The sequence below is a fragment of the Oncorhynchus clarkii genome, chromosome 14, assembly GCF_045791955.1.
Source record: "Oncorhynchus clarkii lewisi isolate Uvic-CL-2024 chromosome 14, UVic_Ocla_1.0, whole genome shotgun sequence".
In the NCBI taxonomy this organism is placed as follows: domain Eukaryota; kingdom Metazoa; phylum Chordata; class Actinopteri; order Salmoniformes; family Salmonidae; genus Oncorhynchus; species Oncorhynchus clarkii.
This window is the reverse complement of record NC_092160.1, coordinates 40,037,309-40,055,044: the sequence shown is the minus strand read 5'-3', so window position 1 is coordinate 40,055,044 and position 17,736 is coordinate 40,037,309. Positions and strand designations below refer to the sequence as shown.

Here is a 17,736-nt window from a genome sequence, read left to right as displayed (position 1 = left end):
TACCCTGTAAGGTAGGAAGAACTCTCTCTTGGCTCTCAGGTAGTTGGACAGGTTCCCATACTTGCAGTACTCCACCACCACCATGAGGGGGGCGCTGGGTTTGGTGCATGCCCCCAGGAGGTTGACCACGTTAAGATGGTTCCCAATGTGGATCAGGATCTTCAGCTCTGACATCAGAGCCTTGTGGTCACTGGCACACGCTCCCTCTGGAACAGAAGACAGGGAGAGACGAGGTCAGGACACACACACACACACACACACACACACACACACACACACACACAGAGGGGCACACACACCTTTCAGCATCTTCACCGCCACAGTGTCCAGGCTGTTGTTCTGGCTGATGCCAAAGATGGAGGCCTCAATGACCTTCCCAAATGCTCCATGACCCAACACCTTCCCTGAGAGAGAGAAAGAGAAAAAGAGAAAAAGGGAGAGAAAAAGACAGACAGACAGACAGACAGACAGACAGACAGACAGACAGACAGACAGACAGAAAGAACGGACAGAACAAAAGACAGAACAAAAGAGACAGACAGAACAAAAGAAAGACAGAGAGAGAGAGAGAGAGAAAAAGAAAGACAGAGAGAGAGAGAGAGAAAAAGAAAGACAGAGAGAGAGAGAGATTGTAATTGTGAAGACGGTGTGATATAGCTACCACTAATCCTAAAGTCCCTCCGGACAGCAACATCTGCCTATTTAATGAGGAAAATGTAAATGTATACATTAAAAAGTTAGAATGTAATAGGATTGTAATTCCAATGACCACAGGGACAAACAACAGCGTTATCATCCATCAGTCTGGACGGGACCAGACGCTACCCCTCCAGACTATGTGTGTGTCATCATCATCAGTAGCAGTCTGGGGTCCCATTCAACAGGAACAGAGGAAACCAGAATGTGATGTTCATTAGTTTGGTTGATTATTTTTGCCGACTCATTCCTTCATCCATTCATTCTTCAGTTTGTTTATTCTTTCACTCGTCCATATGCTCCCTCCCTCCCTCCCTCCCTCCCTCCCTCCGTCCCTCCCTCCCTCCCCCCCTCCCTCCCTCCCTCCCTCCCTCCCTCCCTCCCTCCCTCCCTCCCTCCCTCCCTCCCTCCCTCCCTCTAAATATCCCTCCCTCCCTCCAACTATCCCTCCCTCCCTCTATCCCTCCCCCCCTCCTTCCTCCGTTCTCCCTCCCTCCTTCCATCCTTCCTCCGTTCTCCCTCCCGCTAGCCCTCCCTCCCTCCCTCCATCCTTCCTCCGTTCTCCCTCCCGCTACCCTCCCTCCAACTATACCTCCCTCCCTCCCTCCAACTATCCCTCCCTCCCTCCATCCTTCCTCCGTTCTCCCTCCCTCCATCCTTCCTCCGTTCTCCCTTCCTCCCTCCATCCTTCCTCCGTTCTCCCTCCCTCCCTCCATCCTTCCTTCGCTCTCCCTCCCTCCATCCTTCCTCCGTTCTCCCTCCCTCCATCCTTCCTCCGTTCTCCCACCCTCCCTCCATTCTTCCTCCGTTCTCCCTCCCTCCCTCCATCCTTCCTCCGTTCTCCCTCTCGCTAGCCCTCCCTCCCTCGTTCTCCCTCCCGCTAGCCCTCCCTCCCTCCTCCGTTCTCCCTCCCGCTAGCCCTCCCTCCCTCCTCCGTTCTCCCTCCCGCTAGCCCTCCCTCCCTCCTCCGTTCTTCCTCCCGCTAGCCCTCCCTCCCTCCTCTGTTCTCCCTCCCGCTAGCCCTCCTCCCTCCTCCGTTCTTCCTCCCGCTAGCCCTCCCTCACTCCTCCGTTCTTCCTCCCGCTAGCCCTCCCTCCCTCCTCCGTTCTCCCTCCCGCTAGCCCTCCCTCCCTCCTCCGTTTTCCCTCCCGCTAGCCCTCCCTCCCTCCTCCGTTCTTCCTCCCGCTAGCCCTCCCTCCTTCCTCCATTCTCCCTCCCGCTACCCTCCCTCCCTCCTACGTTCTCCCTCCCTCCCTCCCTCCCTCCCTCCCTCCCTCCCTCCCTTACCTAGTTGTAGTTTGTCCATAGATATCTCCCACTGGGAGGAGTCGTAGGGGAGGTATTCAAACTGCTCACCCAGAGGAACCTCCCCTGGGTCCATTATGATGGACAGATAGCCTGTCTTTATATCTGCTGGGTTCACCTGGAGTGAGAGACAGAGAGTGAGAGGAAGAGAGTGAGAGGCAGAGAGTGAGAGGCAGAGAGTGAGAGGCAGAGAGTGAGAGATAGAGAGAGACAGAGAGTGAGAGAGGCTCAGTGAAACATGGACATTGATATTTGGGCCAATAAACAATATCAGATATGAACAGTTGCTCAGCAACGACCCAGTTAGCTAGGAGAGTTAGCTAGGAGAGAGGAAAGCAGATTAGAAATAACATGTACAAATCCATAATGAGTCAATGTAGCTTTAGCAAGGTTGATTTACTCTTGGGAGAAAGACTCTGGAAACAGTTGGTGCAACACTGTGTTTCTGTATCTCTGACATCAAAGCACAGGTATCTGTTAGCGCCTAGACACGCTGACTTTGATGTTTCATTTAGAGACTTGCGGTATTTGAACCTTGACTCCATTCCCCAAGTGTCTAAAGAGCTGAGGGAGATGGTAGAGAGGTGAGGTCAGAGTTCACCGTGTCACAGCCATTCTGATTGGAAGAGATACATTATGTCTTAGAACAGAGAGACAAGCATAGGGAGTTCACGGGGCAGTGTGTGTGTGTTCTGACCCGTTTGACGTTGCAGAAGATGAGAATGAGTAGAGCCCAGAAGAACACAGCGATGACACCCGTCCCGATCAGAATCATGATCTCCAAGTTAGCCCTGTCACTAGAACCTGGTGAGATAAACAACAACAACATTAGCCCTGTCACTAGAACCTGGTGAGATAAACAACAATAACATTAGCCCTGTCACTAGAACCTGGTGAGATAAACAACAACAACATTAGCCCTGTCACTAGAACCTGGTGAGATAAACAACAACAACATTAGCCCTGTCACTAGAACCTGGTGAGATAAACAACAACAACATTAGCCCTGTCACTAGAACCTGGTGAGATAAACAACAACAACATTAGCCCTGTCACTAGAACCTGGTGAGATAAACAACAACAACATTAGCCCTGTCACTAGAACCTGGTGAGATAAACAACAACAACATTAGCCCTGTCACTAGAACCTGGTGAGATAAACAACAACAACATTAGCCCTGTCACTAGAACCTGGTGAGATAAACAACAACAACATTAGCCCTGTCACTAGAACCTGGTGAGATAAACAACAACAACATTAGCCCTGTCACTAGAACCTGGTGAGATAAGCAACAACAACATTAGCCCTGTCACTAGAACCTGGTGAGATAAACAACAACAACATTAGCCCTGTCACTAGAACCTGGTGAGATAAACAACAACAACATTAGCCCTGTCACTAGAACCTGGTGAGATAAACAACAACAACATTAGCCCTGTCACTAGAACCTGGTGAGATAAACAACAGCAACATTAGCCCTGTCACTGGAGCCTGGTGAGATAAACAACAACAACATCAGCCCTGTCACTAGAACCTGGTGAGATAAACAACAACAACATTAGCCCTGTCACTAGAACATGGGATAAACAACAACAACATTAGCCCTGTCACTGGAAGATGGGATAAACAACAACAACATTAGCCCTGTCACTAGAAAATGGGATAAACAACAACAACATCAGCCATGTCACTGGAAGCTGGGATAAACAACAACAACATTAGCCCTGTCACTAGAACATGGGATAAACAACAACAACATTAGCCCTGTCACTGGAACCTGGTGAGATAAACAACAACAATATTAGCCCTGTCACTGGAACCTGGTGCGATAAACAACAACAACATTAGCCCTGTCACTGGAACCTGGGATAAACAACAACAACATTAGCCCTTTCACTGGAGCCTGGGATAAACAACAACAACATTAGCCCTGTCACTGGAACCTGGGATAAACAACAACAACATTAGCCCCGTCACTGGAACCTGGGATAAACAACATTAGCCTTGTCACTAGAACCTGGTGAGATTAACAACAACAACAACATTAGCCCTGTCACTGGAGCCTGGTGAGATAAACAACCACAACATTAGCCCTGTCACTGGAACATGGGATAAACAACAACATCAGCCCTGTCACTGGAACCTGGTGAGATAAACAACAACAACATTAGCCCTGTCACTGGAACCTGGGATAAACAACAACAACATTAGCCCTGTCACTGGAGCCTGGGATAAACAACAACAACATTAGCCCTGTCACTGGAACCTGGGATAAACAACAACAACATTAGCCCCGTCACTGGAACCTGGGATAAACAACATTAGCCTTGTCACTAGAACCTGGTGAGATTAACAACAACAACATTAGCCCTGTCACTGGAGCCTGGTGAGATAAACAACCACAACATTAGCCCTGTCACTGGAACATGGGATAAACAACAACAACAACATCAGCCCTGTCACTGGAACCTGGTGAGATAAACAACAACAACATTAGCCCTGTCACTGGAACCTGGGATAAACAACAACAACATTAGCCCTGTCACTGGAGCCTGGGATAAACAACAACAACATTAGCCCTGTCACTGGAACCTGGGATAAACAACAACAACATTAGCCCCGTCACTGGAACCTGGGATAAACAACATTAGCTTTGTCACTAGAACCTGGTGAGATTAACAACAACAACATTAGCCCTGTCACTGGAGCCTCGTGAGATAAACAACCACAACATTAGCCCTGTCACTGGAACATGGGATAAACAACAACAACAACATCAGCCCTGTCACTGAAACCTGGTGAGATAAACAACCACAACATTAGCCCTGTCACTGGAACATGGGATAAACAACAACAACAACATTAGCCCTGTCACTGGAGCCTCGTGAGATAAACAACCACAACATTAGCCCTGTCACTGGAACCTGGATGAGATAAACAACAAGAGAGGAAAATAGAAGGAAGCAGAGAAGAAGAGAAGAGAGGAAAATAGAAGGAAGCAGAAGGAAGCAGAGAAGAAGAGAAGAGAGGAAAATAGAAGGAAGCAGAAGGAAGCAGAGAAGAAGAGAAGAGAGGAAAATAGAAGGAATCAGGGAAGAAGAGAAGAGAGGAAAATAGAAGGAAGCAGAAGGAAGCAGAGAAGAAGAGAAGAGAGGAAAATAGAAGGAAGCTATTGTTGGAGACAGATGAAGGTGTGGACACAGGTGTGTGTGTGTGTGTGTGTGTCTGAAGGCTGTGTGTGTGTGTGTGTGTGTGTGTGTGTCTGAAGGCTGTGTGTGTGCGTGTGTGTGTGTGTGTGTGTGTGTGTGTGTGTGTGTTCCTGTCTCACCCAGCACTGTGACGGCAGCGGAGGAGTCTGCGCAGCCCCTCTGATTACAGGCGGTGCAGGTGTAGAGACCGGCGTCCTCTTCTCTGACACGCTGGATACTCAAAGTCCTGTTGGCGTCCTGTAGCTGCAGTCCTACACACACACACACACACACACACACAGCTGTCAATCACTGACACAAACACACACATAGGCATGTGCTTGCGCTCACACACCACTCTGGTAAAACACACACACACACACACACACACACACACACACACACACACACACACACACACGTACGCACCCACACACCCAACAAGCCTTGCTTGTCTGCTAACCTGACAGCTACTCAGATTGATCCTCCTGTCAGCCCAACCTCGCCAATCCTCCCTCCCTCCCTCCCTCCCTCCCTCCCTCCCTCCCTCCCTCCCTCCCTCCCTCCCTCCCTCCCTCCCTCCCTCCCTCCCTCCCTCCCTCGCTCTCTTTCATCTACCTCTCAATCAATCCATCTCTCATTCTCTCCACATGTCATGTATTTAATGTCTCCAAAGTGATAAGTCCCAGCTGTCTGTAGTCCTGCCAAACTGTCACTCAATCCAACCCCCTCTTGACCTCTAATACCTCAGAGACACACTGTGGAAGCTGATGACTCTTGTCTTCAGCAACAGGTGTGTGTGTATACCAGCTGATGTTAGCTTTATCCTGTGGGAGATGGCACGGCATATATGGTGTGTGTGTGTGTGTGTGTGTGTGTGTGTGTGTGTGTGTGTGTGTGTGTGTGTGTGTGTGTGTGTGTGTGTGTGTGTGTGTGTGTGTGTGTGTGTGTGTGTGTGTGTGTGTGTGTGTGTGTGTGTGTGTGTGTGTGTGTGTGTGTGTGCATGTCTGCATGTGTCTGTGTGCATCCCTTTGTGTGCATCCCTTTGTGTGTGTGTGTGTGTGTACCTACCTGACATTTGGTGCAGGGGCTGGTTGTCTTTGAACCAGGAGAGGTGTGGTGAAGGAGTTCCCATTACATCACACTCCATCAGGAGAGACTCACTGACGTTCAATGTTTGATTGGCCGGGTTGTGTCTGTACCAGGGGGCTTCTAGAGCTGGGGGGGGAGGTAGAGAGAGAGAGAGATTGTGCTCTTTATGGACTCAAATGGGAAATATATACAAGTAAATCAACTTTTCCCCAAGCACAGTATGTCTAAACTCTGGTGTACAAACACCCAGTGCGCCCTAGACCCTCTGTCTGAGGACCAACTACCCAGCAACATAATCATACACACAGGCACAAATGACCTGAGAACACAGCAGGAAAGGGTGGCCACAGCACTAAAGGGAGTGATTGAAAAAAGCTTCTTCGACTTTCCCCAACGTACAAGTGGTTATCTCCACCCTGCTACCACGATAAGACTCCCACCCTGCTATCACCATATGTTCTAGTAATATTATTTGACTGTGGTGCTATGCTATTCAGCATTGCTGATGACAATTATACTCGGATCCGGGATGGGTGGTTCAGAAGTCATACCACATGGATTGAGGTCTGGGCTTTGACCAGGCTATTCCAAGACAATTAAATGTTTCTTCATTCATGTGTTGCTTTAGCAGTATGCGCAGGGTCATTGTCCTGCTGGAAGGTGAACCTCCGTTCCACTCTCAAATCTCTGGAAGACTGAAACAGGTTTCCCTCAATAATTTCCCTGTATTTAGCGCCATCCATCATTCCTTCAATTCAGAGCAGCTTCCCAGTCCATGCCGAAGAAAAACATCCCCACAACATGATGGCACCATCATAGTGTTCTCAGGGTGATGAGAGGTGTTGGGTTTGCGCCAGACATAGCGTTTTCCTTAATGGCCAAAAAGCTACATTTTAGTCTCATCTGACCAGAGTACCTTCTTCCATATGTTTGGGGAGTACTGAAAGTAAAGGGGCTGAATAATTTTGCACGCCCAATTTTTCATTTTTTGATTTGTTAAAAAAGTTTGAAATATCCAATAAATGTCGTTCCACTTCATGATTGTGTCCCACTTGTTGTTGATTCTTCACAAAAAAATACAGTTTTGTATCTTTATGTTTGAAGCCTGAAATGTGGCAAAAGGTCGCAAAGTTCAAGGGGGCCGAATACTTTCGCAAGGCACTGTAAATTAGTTCTAGAACCCATTGCCCTTCATGGTTGTTAGGTCTGGGGTCCGCTCACCAACCAAGACTTCACAAAATTGGACAAACACCAAATTGAGACAGCATGCAGAATCCAACAAAAAATTTCTAAAACACCAAATAATGCATGCAGAGCAGAATTAGGCCGGATACCAACTAATTATCAAAATCCAGAAAAGAGCCGTTAAATTCTACAACCACCTAAAAGGAAGCGATTCCCAAAACTTCCATTACAAAGCCATCACCTACAGAGAGATGAACCTGGAGAAGAGTCCCCTAAGCAAGCTGGTCCTGGTGCTCTGTTCACAAACACAAACACACCCCACAGAGCCTCAGGACAGCAGCACAATTAGACCCAACCAAATCATGAGAAAACAAAAAGATAATTACTTGACACATTAGAAAGAGTTAACAAAAAACAGAGCAAACTAGAATGCTATTTGGCCCTAAACAGAGAGTACACAGTGGCAGAATACCTGACCACTGTGACTGACCCAAACTTAAGGAAAGCTTTGACTATGTACAGACTCAGTGAGCATAGCCTTGCTATTGAGAAAGGCCGCCGTAGGCAGACATGGCTCTCAAGAGAAGACAGACTATGTGCTCACTGCCCACAAAATGAGGTGGAAACTGAGCTGCACTTCCTAACCTCCTGCCAAATGTATGACCATATTAGAGAGACATATTTCCCTCAGATTACACAGATCCACAAAGAATTCGAAAACAAACCCAATTTTGATAAACTCCCATATCTACTGGGTGAAATACCACAGTGTGACATCACAGCGTGACACAGTGTGACATCACAGCGTGACATCACAGTGTGACATTTCCTGTTGCCACGAGAAAAGGGCAACCAGTTTATTTATTTTATCTTGTGTCCTTTAACCATTTTTACATCGTTAAAACACTGTATATATAATATGACATTTGTAATGTCTTTATTCTTTTGAAACTTCTGTGAGTGTAATGTTTACTGTTCATTTTTATTGTTCATTTCACTTTTGTTTATTATCTACTTCACTTGCTTGGGCAATATTAATGTATGTTTCCCATGCCAATAAAGCCCCTTAGAGAAAGAAATACAGGAAATGGGGGCAGGAAATTGAGAATTCCGTGTGACTGAGGTTAAAGGGTCAGGACTTGACATGAATGAAGCATTAGTGTGTTAATGACTGGGCCTATCCTCTGAGGACTAGTGTGTTAATGACTGGGCTTATCCTCTGAGGACTAGTGTGTTAATGACTGGGCCTATCCTCTGAGGACTAGTGTGTTAATGACTGGGCCTATCCTCTGAGGACTAGTGTGTGTAACCCCTTCCCCTGAGGGACTAGTGTGTGTTTAAACCCTTCCTCTGAGGACTAGTGTGTGTAACCCCTTCCCCTGAGGGACTAGTGTGTGTTTAAAGCCATCAACTGAGGACTAGTGTGTGTTTAAACCCTTCCTCTGAGGACTAGTGTGTTTAAACCCTTCCTCTGAGGACTAGTGTGTGTTTAAACCCTTCCTCTGAGGGACTAGTGTGTTTAAACCCTTCCTCTGAGGGACTAGTGTGTGTTTAAACCCTTCCTCTGAGGACTAGTGTGTTTAAACCCTTCCTCTGAGGGACTAGTGTGTGTTTAAACCCTTCCTCTGAGGACTAGTGTGTTTAAACCCTTCCTGTGAGGGACTAGTGTGTGTTTAAACCCTTCCTCTGAGGGACTAGTGTGTGTTTAAACTCTTCCTCTGAGGGACTAGTGTGTGTTTAAACCCTTCCTCTGAGGGACTAGTGTGTGTTTAAACCCTTCCTCTGAGGGACTAGTGTGTTTAAACCCTTCCTCTGAGGGACTAGTGTGTGTTTAAACCCTTCCTCTAAGGGACTAGTGTGTTTAAACCCTTCCTCTGAGGGACTAGTGTGTGTTTAAACCCTTCCTCTGAGGACTAGTGTGTTTAAACCCTTCCTCTGAGGGACTAGTGTGTGTTTAAACCCTTCCTCTGAGGACTAGTGTGTATAACCCCTTCCTCTGAGGACTAGTGTGTGTTTAAACCCATTCTCTGAGGACTAGTGTGTGTAACCCCTTCCCCTGAGGGACTAGTGTGTGTTTAAACCCATCCTCTGAGGACTAGTGTGTGTTCAAACCCTTCCTCTGAGGACTAGTGTGTGTTTAAACCCTTCCTCTGAGGACTAGTGTGTGTTTAAACCCATCCTCTGAGGACTAGTGTGTGTTTAAACCCTTCCTCTGAGGACTAGTGTGTGTTTAAACCCTTCCTCTGAGGACTAGTGTGTGTTTAAACCCATCCTCTGAGGGACTAGTGTGTTTAAACCCTTCCTCTGAGGGACTAGTGTGTGTTTAAACTCTTCCTCTGAGGGACTAGTGTGTGTTTAAACCCTTCCTCTGAGGACTAGTGTGTGTAACCCCTTCCCCTGAGGGACTAGTGTGTGTTTAAACCCTTCCTCTGAGGACTAGTGTGTGTTTAAACCCTTCCTCTGAGGACTAGTGTGTGTTTAAACCCATCCTCTGAGGGACTAGTGTGTTTAAACCCTTCCTCTGAGGGACTAGTGTGTGTTTAAACTCTTCCTCTGAGGGACTAGTGTGTGTTTAAACCCTTCCTCTGAGGGACTAGTGTGTGTTTAAACCCTTCCTCTGAGGACTAGTGTGTGTTTAAACCCTTCCTCTGAGGACTAGTGTGTGTTTAAACCCATCCTCTGAGGGACTAGTGTGTTTAAACCCTTCCTCTGAGGGACTAGTGTGTGTTTAAACTCTTCCTCTGAGGGACTAGTGTGTGTTTAAACCCTTCCTCTGAGGACTAGTGTGTGTAACCCCTTCCCCTGAGGGACTAGTGTGTGTTTAAACCCTTCCTCTGAGGACTAGTGTGTGTTTAAACCCTTCCTCTGAGGACTAGTGTGTGTTTAAACCCATCCTCTGAGGGACTAGTGTGTTTAAACCCTTCCTCTGAGGGACTAGTGTGTGTTTAAACTCTTCCTCTGAGGGACTAGTGTGTGTTTAAACCCTTCCTCTGAGGGACTAGTGTGTGTTTAAACCCTTCCTCTGAGGGACTAGTGTGTGTTTAAACCCTTCCTCTGAGGGACTAGTGTGTGTTTAAACCCTTCCTCTGAGGGACTAGTGTTTGTTTAAACCCTTCCTCTGAGGGACTAGTGTGTGTTTAAACCCTTCCTCTGAGGGAGTAGTGTGTGTTTAAACCCTTCCTCTGAGGGACTAGTGTGTTTAAACCCTTCCTCTGAGGGACTAGTGTGTGTTTAAACCCTTCCTCTGAGGGACTAGTGTGTTTAAACCCTTCCTCTGAGGGACTAGTGTGTTTAAACCTTTCCTCTGAGGGACTAGTGTGTTTAAACCCTTCCTCTGAGGGACTAGTGTGAGTTTAAACCCTTCCTCTGAGGGACTAGTGTGTGTTTAAACCCTTCCTCAGAGGACTAGTGTGTGTTTAAACCCTTCCTCTGAGGACTAGTGTGTGTTTAAACCCATCCTCTGAGGGACTAGTGTGTTTAAACCCTTCCTCTGAGGGACTAGTGTGTGTTTAAACTCTTCCTCTGAGGGACTAGTGTGTGTTTAATCCCTTCCTCTGAGGACTAGTGTGTGTAACCCCTTCCCCTGAGGGACTAGTGTGTGTTTAAACCCTTCCTCTGAGGACTAGTGTGTGTTTAAACCCTTCCTCTGAGGACTAGTGTGTGTTTAAACCCATCCTCTGAGGGACTAGTGTGTTTAAACCCTTCCTCTGAGGGACTAGTGTGTGTTTAAACTCTTCCTCTGAGGGACTAGTGTGTGTTTAAACCCTTCCTCTGAGGGACTAGTGTGTGTTTAAACCCTTCCTCTGAGGGAATAGTGTGTTTAAACCCTTCCTCTGAGGGACTAGTGTGTGTTTAAACCCTTCCTCTGAGGGACTAGTGTTTGTTTAAACCCTTCCTCTGAGGGACTAGTGTGTGTTTAAACCCTTCCTCTGAGGGACTAGTGTGTGTTTAAACCCTTCCTCTGAGGGACTAGTGTGTTTAAACCCTTCCTCTGAGGGACTAGTGTGTGTTTAAACCCTTCCTCTGAGGGACTAGTGTGTTTAAACCCTTCCTCTGAGGGACTAGTGTGTTTAAACCTTTCCTCTGAGGGACTAGTGTGTTTAAACCCTTCCTCTGAGGGACTAGTGTGTTTAAACCCTTCCTCTGAGGGACTAGTGTGTGTTTAAACCCTTCCTCCAAGGGACTAGTGTGTTTAAACCCTTCCTCTGAGGGACTAGTGTGTGTTTAAACCCTTCCTCTGAGGGACTAGTGTGTGTTTAAACCCTTCCTCTGAGGGACTAGTGTGTTTAAACCCTTCCTCTGAGGGACTAGTGTGTGTTTAAACCCTTCCTCTGAGGGACTAGTGTGTTTAAACCCTTCCTCTGAGGGACTAGTGTGTTTAAACCCTTCCTCTGAGGGACTAGTGTGTGTTTAAACCCTTCCTCCGAGGGACTAGTGTGTTTAAATCCTTCCTCTGAGGGACTAGTGTGTGTTTAAACCCTTCCTCTGAGGGACTAGTGTGTGTTTAAACCCTTCCTCTGAGGGACTAGTGTGTTTAAACCCTTCCTCTGAGGGACTAGTGTGTTTAAACCCTTCCTCTGAGGGACTAGTGTGTTTAAACCCTTCCTCTGAGGGACTAGTGTGTTTAAACCCTTCATCTGAGGGACAAGTGTGTGTTTAAACCCTTCCTCCGAGGGACTAGTGTGTTTAAACCCTTCCTCTGAGGGACTAGTGTTTGTTTAAACCCTTCCTCTGAGGGACTAGTGTGTGTTTAAACCCTTCCTCTGAGGGACTAGTGTGTGTTTAAACCCTTCATCTGAGGGACTAGTGTGTGTTTAAACCCTTCCTCTGAGGGAATAGTGTGTTTAAACCCTTCCTCTGAGGGACTCGTGTGTGTTTAAACCCTTCCTCTGAGGGACTAGTGTTTGTTTAAACCCTTCCTCTGAGGGACTAGTGTGTGTTTAAACCCTTCCTCTGAGGGACTAGTGTGTGTTTAAACCCTTCCTCTGAGGACTAGTGTGTGTTTAAACCCTTCCTCTGAGGACTAGTGTGTGTTTAAACCCTTCCTCTGAGGGACTAGTGTGTTTAAACCCTTCCTCTGAGGGACTAGTGTGTGTTTAAACTCTTCCTCTGAGGGACTAGTGTGTGTTTAAACCCTTCCTCTGAGGACTAGTGTGTGTAACCCCTTCCCCTGAGGGACTAGTGTGTGTTTAAACCCTTCCTCTGAGGACTAGTGTGTGTTTAAACCCTTCCTCTGAGGACTAGTGTGTGTTTAAACCCATCCTCTGAGGGACTAGTGTGTTTAAACCCTTCCTCTGAGGGACTAGTGTGTGTTTAAACTCTTCCTCTGAGGGACTAGTGTGTGTTTAAACCCTTCCTCTGAGGGACTAGTGTGTGTTTAAACCCTTCCTCTGAGGGACTAGTGTGTGTTTAAACCCTTCCTCTGAGGGACTAGTGTGTGTTTAAACCCTTCCTCTGAGGGACTAGTGTTTGTTTAAACCCTTCCTCTGAGGGACTAGTGTGTGTTTAAACCCTTCCTCTGAGGGAGTAGTGTGTGTTTAAACCCTTCCTCTGAGGGACTAGTGTGTTTAAACCCTTCCTCTGAGGGACTAGTGTGTGTTTAAACCCTTCCTCTGAGGGACTAGTGTGTTTAAACCCTTCCTCTGAGGGACTAGTGTGTTTAAACCTTTCCTCTGAGGGACTAGTGTGTTTAAACCCTTCCTCTGAGGGACTAGTGTGTGTTTAAACTCTTCCTCTGAGGGACTAGTGTGAGTTTAAACCCTTCCTCTGAGGGACTAGTGTGTGTTTAAACCCTTCCTCAGAGGACTAGTGTGTGTTTAAACCCTTCCTCTGAGGACTAGTGTGTGTTTAAACCCATCCTCTGAGGGACTAGTGTGTTTAAACCCTTCCTCTGAGGGACTAGTGTGTGTTTAAACTCTTCCTCTGAGGGACTAGTGTGTGTTTAATCCCTTCCTCTGAGGACTAGTGTGTGTAACCCCTTCCCCTGAGGGACTAGTGTGTGTTTAAACCCTTCCTCTGAGGACTAGTGTGTGTTTAAACCCTTCCTCTGAGGACTAGTGTGTGTTTAAACCCATCCTCTGAGGGACTAGTGTGTTTAAACCCTTCCTCTGAGGGACTAGTGTGTGTTTAAACTCTTCCTCTGAGGGACTAGTGTGTGTTTAAACCCTTCCTCTGAGGGACTAGTGTGTGTTTAAACCCTTCCTCTGAGGGAATAGTGTGTTTAAACCCTTCCTCTGAGGGACTAGTGTGTGTTTAAACCCTTCCTCTGAGGGACTAGTGTTTGTTTAAACCCTTCCTCTGAGGGACTAGTGTGTGTTTAAACCCTTCCTCTGAGGGACTAGTGTGTGTTTAAACCCTTCCTCTGAGGGACTAGTGTGTTTAAACCCTTCCTCTGAGGGACTAGTGTGTGTTTAAACCCTTCCTCTGAGGGACTAGTGTGTTTAAACCCTTCCTCTGAGGGACTAGTGTGTTTAAACCTTTCCTCTGAGGGACTAGTGTGTTTAAACCCTTCCTCTGAGGGACTAGTGTGTTTAAACCCTTCCTCTGAGGGACTAGTGTGTGTTTAAACCCTTCCTCCAAGGGACTAGTGTGTTTAAACCCTTCCTCTGAGGGACTAGTGTGTGTTTAAACCCTTCCTCTGAGGGACTAGTGTGTGTTTAAACCCTTCCTCTGAGGGACTAGTGTGTTTAAACCCTTCCTCTGAGGGACTAGTGTGTGTTTAAACCCTTCCTCTGAGGGACTAGTGTGTTTAAACCCTTCCTCTGAGGGACTAGTGTGTTTAAACCCTTCCTCTGAGGGACTAGTGTGTGTTTAAACCCTTCCTCCGAGGGACTAGTGTGTTTAAATCCTTCCTCTGAGGGACTAGTGTGTGTTTAAACCCTTCCTCTGAGGGACTAGTGTGTGTTTAAACCCTTCCTCTGAGGGACTAGTGTGTTTAAACCCTTCCTCTGAGGGACTAGTGTGTTTAAACCCTTCCTCTGAGGGACTAGTGTGTTTAAACCCTTCCTCTGAGGGACTAGTGTGTTTAAACCCTTCCTCTGAGGGACTAGTGTGTGTTTAAACCCTTCCTCCGAGGGACTAGTGTGTTTAAACCCTTCCTCTGAGGGACTAGTGTTTGTTTAAACCCTTCCTCTGAGGGACTAGTGTGTGTTTAAACCCTTCCTCTGAGGGACTAGTGTGTGTTTAAACCCTTCATCTGAGGGACTAGTGTGTGTTTAAACCCTTCCTCTGAGGGAATAGTGTGTTTAAACCCTTCCTCTGAGGGACTAGTGTGTGTTTAAACCCTTCCTCTGAGGGACTAGTGTTTGTTTAAACCCTTCCTCTGAGGGACTAGTGTGTGTTTAAACCCTTCCTCTGAGGGACTAGTGTGTGTTTAAACCCTTCCTCTGAGGGACTAGTGTGTTTAAACCCTTCCTCTGAGGGACTAGTGTGTGTTTAAACCCTTCCTCTGAGGGACTAGTGTGTTTAAACCCTTCCTCTGAGGGACTAGTGTGTTTAAACCTTTCCTCTGAGGGACTAGTGTGTTTAAACCCTTCCTCTGAGGGACTAGTGTGTTTAAACCCTTCCTCTGAGGGACTAGTGTGTGTTTAAACCCTTCCTCCAAGGGACTAGTGTGTTTAAACCCTTCCTCTGAGGGACTAGTGTGTGTTTAAACCCTTCCTCTGAGGGACTAGTGTGTGTTTAAACCCTTCCTCTGAGGGACTAGTGTGTTTAAACCCTTCCTCTGAGGGACTAGTGTGTGTTTAAACCCTTCCTCTGAGGGACTAGTGTGTTTAAACCCTTCCTCTGAGGGACTAGTGTGTTTAAACCCTTCCTCTGAGGGACTAGTGTGTGTTTAAACCCTTCCTCCGAGGGACTAGTGTGTTTAAATCCTTCCTCTGAGGGACTAGTGTGTGTTTAAACCCTTCCTCTGAGGGACTAGTGTGTGTTTAAACCCTTCCTCTGAGGGACTAGTGTGTTTAAACCCTTCCTCTGAGGGACTAGTGTGTTTAAACCCTTCCTCTGAGGGACTAGTGTGTTTAAACCCTTCCTCTGAGGGACTAGTGTGTTTAAACCCTTCCTCTGAGGGACTAGTGTGTGTTTAAACCCTTCCTCCGAGGGACTAGTGTGTTTAAACCCTTCCTCTGAGGGACTAGTGTTTGTTTAAACCCTTCCTCTGAGGGACTAGTGTGTGTTTAAACCCTTCCTCTGAGGGACTAGTGTGTGTTTAAACCCTTCATCTGAGGGACTAGTGTGTGTTTAAACCCTTCCTCTGAGGGAATAGTGTGTTTAAACCCTTCCTCTGAGGGACTCGTGTGTGTTTAAACCCTTCCTCTGAGGGACTAGTGTTTGTTTAAACCCTTCCTCTGAGGGACTAGTGTGTGTAGGGTTTAAACACACTGTTTGGTTCCGTGTGTGTGAGTCTCTCCCTCTCACCTTGAACCGATATGTATTTGCGTAGACAGTGTTTCTCTCGGCTCCTCCTATTTTGAACCTCACAGACATAGTTCCCTTCATCCTGTAGCGTGATGCTAGCTATAGTCATCTCCAGGACCCAGCTGTTAGACTGCTCCTGGTAGGTCAGTTGTCCATCCAGGCGGTCAGCGTACAGGTGGACACTACGACAGTCCAGCTCCAGGGGTTTACCACGCTCATCCTGCAGCGCCTGGAGAGAGAGGGAGGGGGGGGAGGGAGGGAGGGGCGGAGGGAGAGAGAGACGGAGGGAGGGAGGGGGGGGGGGGGAGAGGGATGGAGAGAGGGAGGGAGGGAGGGAGAGAGGAGAGAGGGATGGAGAGAGGGAGGGAGGGAGGGAGGGGGAGGGAGGGAGGGGGGAGAGGGAGAGAGGGATGGAGAGAGGGAGGGAGGGAGGGAGGGAGAGAGGGAGGGAGGGAGGGAGGGAGGGAGGGAGGGAGGGAGGGAGGGAGGGAGGGAGGGAGGGAGGGAGGGAGGGAGGGAGGGAGGGAGGGAGGGAGGGAGAGCAGAGCAGAGCATAGGTCACGATCAGATGAGCTCCTGCATTTTTCAGCATTTTCTTTAAAAAAAGATAGATTTAGAGTTAGATAAACTTTGATTTTTTGTCAAGAACACATACAGGATGCTACCCTCTACAACATAACCCCCACTTCAAATCAAAACTTAAAACCTATTCCTTGATTTTGGACGGAATTACGGAATCACCTGGAAGGTTCCCAACTACCAAGGATGTATTACCCTATACAGCAAATTCTCTGGAAAACAACAGAAACCTGAAAACACCATCCAACCTGGAACTGAGTGAGTAATGTTTAGTATGAAACTATATTTTATTTCCAAAAGCCAATAAAAATACACAACATTACTTTATAAGGACTGAATTCTAACATAATTCTGCCAAGCTTGATACAGCTTCAACTAGCACTGACGTGTCAAGTGAGAGGTGTCAAAGCCCATTAGCCCAACAATGGCAGGAGAGTCACACAGTCTACCCCAACCAAATGGAGAGGCCTTAGAAGCTGCCTCCCGCTGTTCAGAGGTAATTAAAATACAGTACCCTTTGCATGTAAAGAATGATAAGGCAAGAAAAGACCACAAGAAGAAGCTCCTTATGGAAAATCAAGAAACACTTTTTGCTGACTATTACAAAAATGGGAACATCAGCAACCTTATCTTCCACACAAACCATCCCCTGGCATGGCAGGGTGCTATATTAGCACACTAACCCTTTGTTAAGAGAGGGGGTGTTAACGAGGGGTGGAAACTCATGATACTTGACAGCGAGGACTCTGAGTCAGCTAATATAAATATCTATAAATCCAGAACAGTAATGGTACAGGGTAACCCCAAACAGTTTCAGCTGGACTTTCACCTAATCAAAGAATTAGCCCAGCAGGAGAAGCTCTCCCTTGATAAAGACACCCCCACACCGAGCGGGTCAGACCAGACCTCTTCATTATGTAACCCCACAGATGAGCAACCCCCAGCGGAGAGTCAACCTCCCAGCACAGATTACCACTCCCTCATTGAAATGAAGGATGAATTCAACCAGCTGGAGGTAAGGCAGGTGGAGCTGGAACAGCAGGTGATTACACTTCCGTCAGCACAGACCCAGACAACAGTCCAGCACAACAACACCCCCTTAACCAGACCCGGAGTGCTGGAGGTGGAGAGAGACATATCTGCACTCTGGACAGTGGTGAGACAACTTCAACAGGAGAAAGAGCAGGAGCAGGAGAAGAACAGAGCACTAGAGGAGAGGATCAGAATGCTGGAGGAGAGGTTGAGGGGGATGGCGTGTGACAGAGAACAACCCAC

The 17,736-nt window shown here is 47.4% G+C and overlaps 1 protein-coding gene across 1 annotated transcript in view; it reads right to left on the bottom strand.

The window, feature by feature from the left end:
• LOC139366104 (vascular endothelial growth factor receptor 3-like) overlaps nt 1–17,736 on the bottom strand; it is a 196,729-nt gene that overhangs the window by 48,621 nt on the left and 130,372 nt on the right. Inside the window, exons 14-20 of the mRNA XM_071103203.1 lie at nt 15,883–16,111; nt 6,262–6,408; nt 5,331–5,462; nt 2,699–2,805; nt 1,984–2,119; nt 300–404; nt 4–206 (exon numbers count right to left, since the gene is read on the bottom strand). Of these exons, the coding sequence (XP_070959304.1) occupies nt 4–206; nt 300–404; nt 1,984–2,119; nt 2,699–2,805; nt 5,331–5,462; nt 6,262–6,408; nt 15,883–16,111 (1,059 nt within the window). The remainder of the gene's footprint in view (nt 1–3; nt 207–299; nt 405–1,983; nt 2,120–2,698; nt 2,806–5,330; nt 5,463–6,261; nt 6,409–15,882; nt 16,112–17,736) is intronic.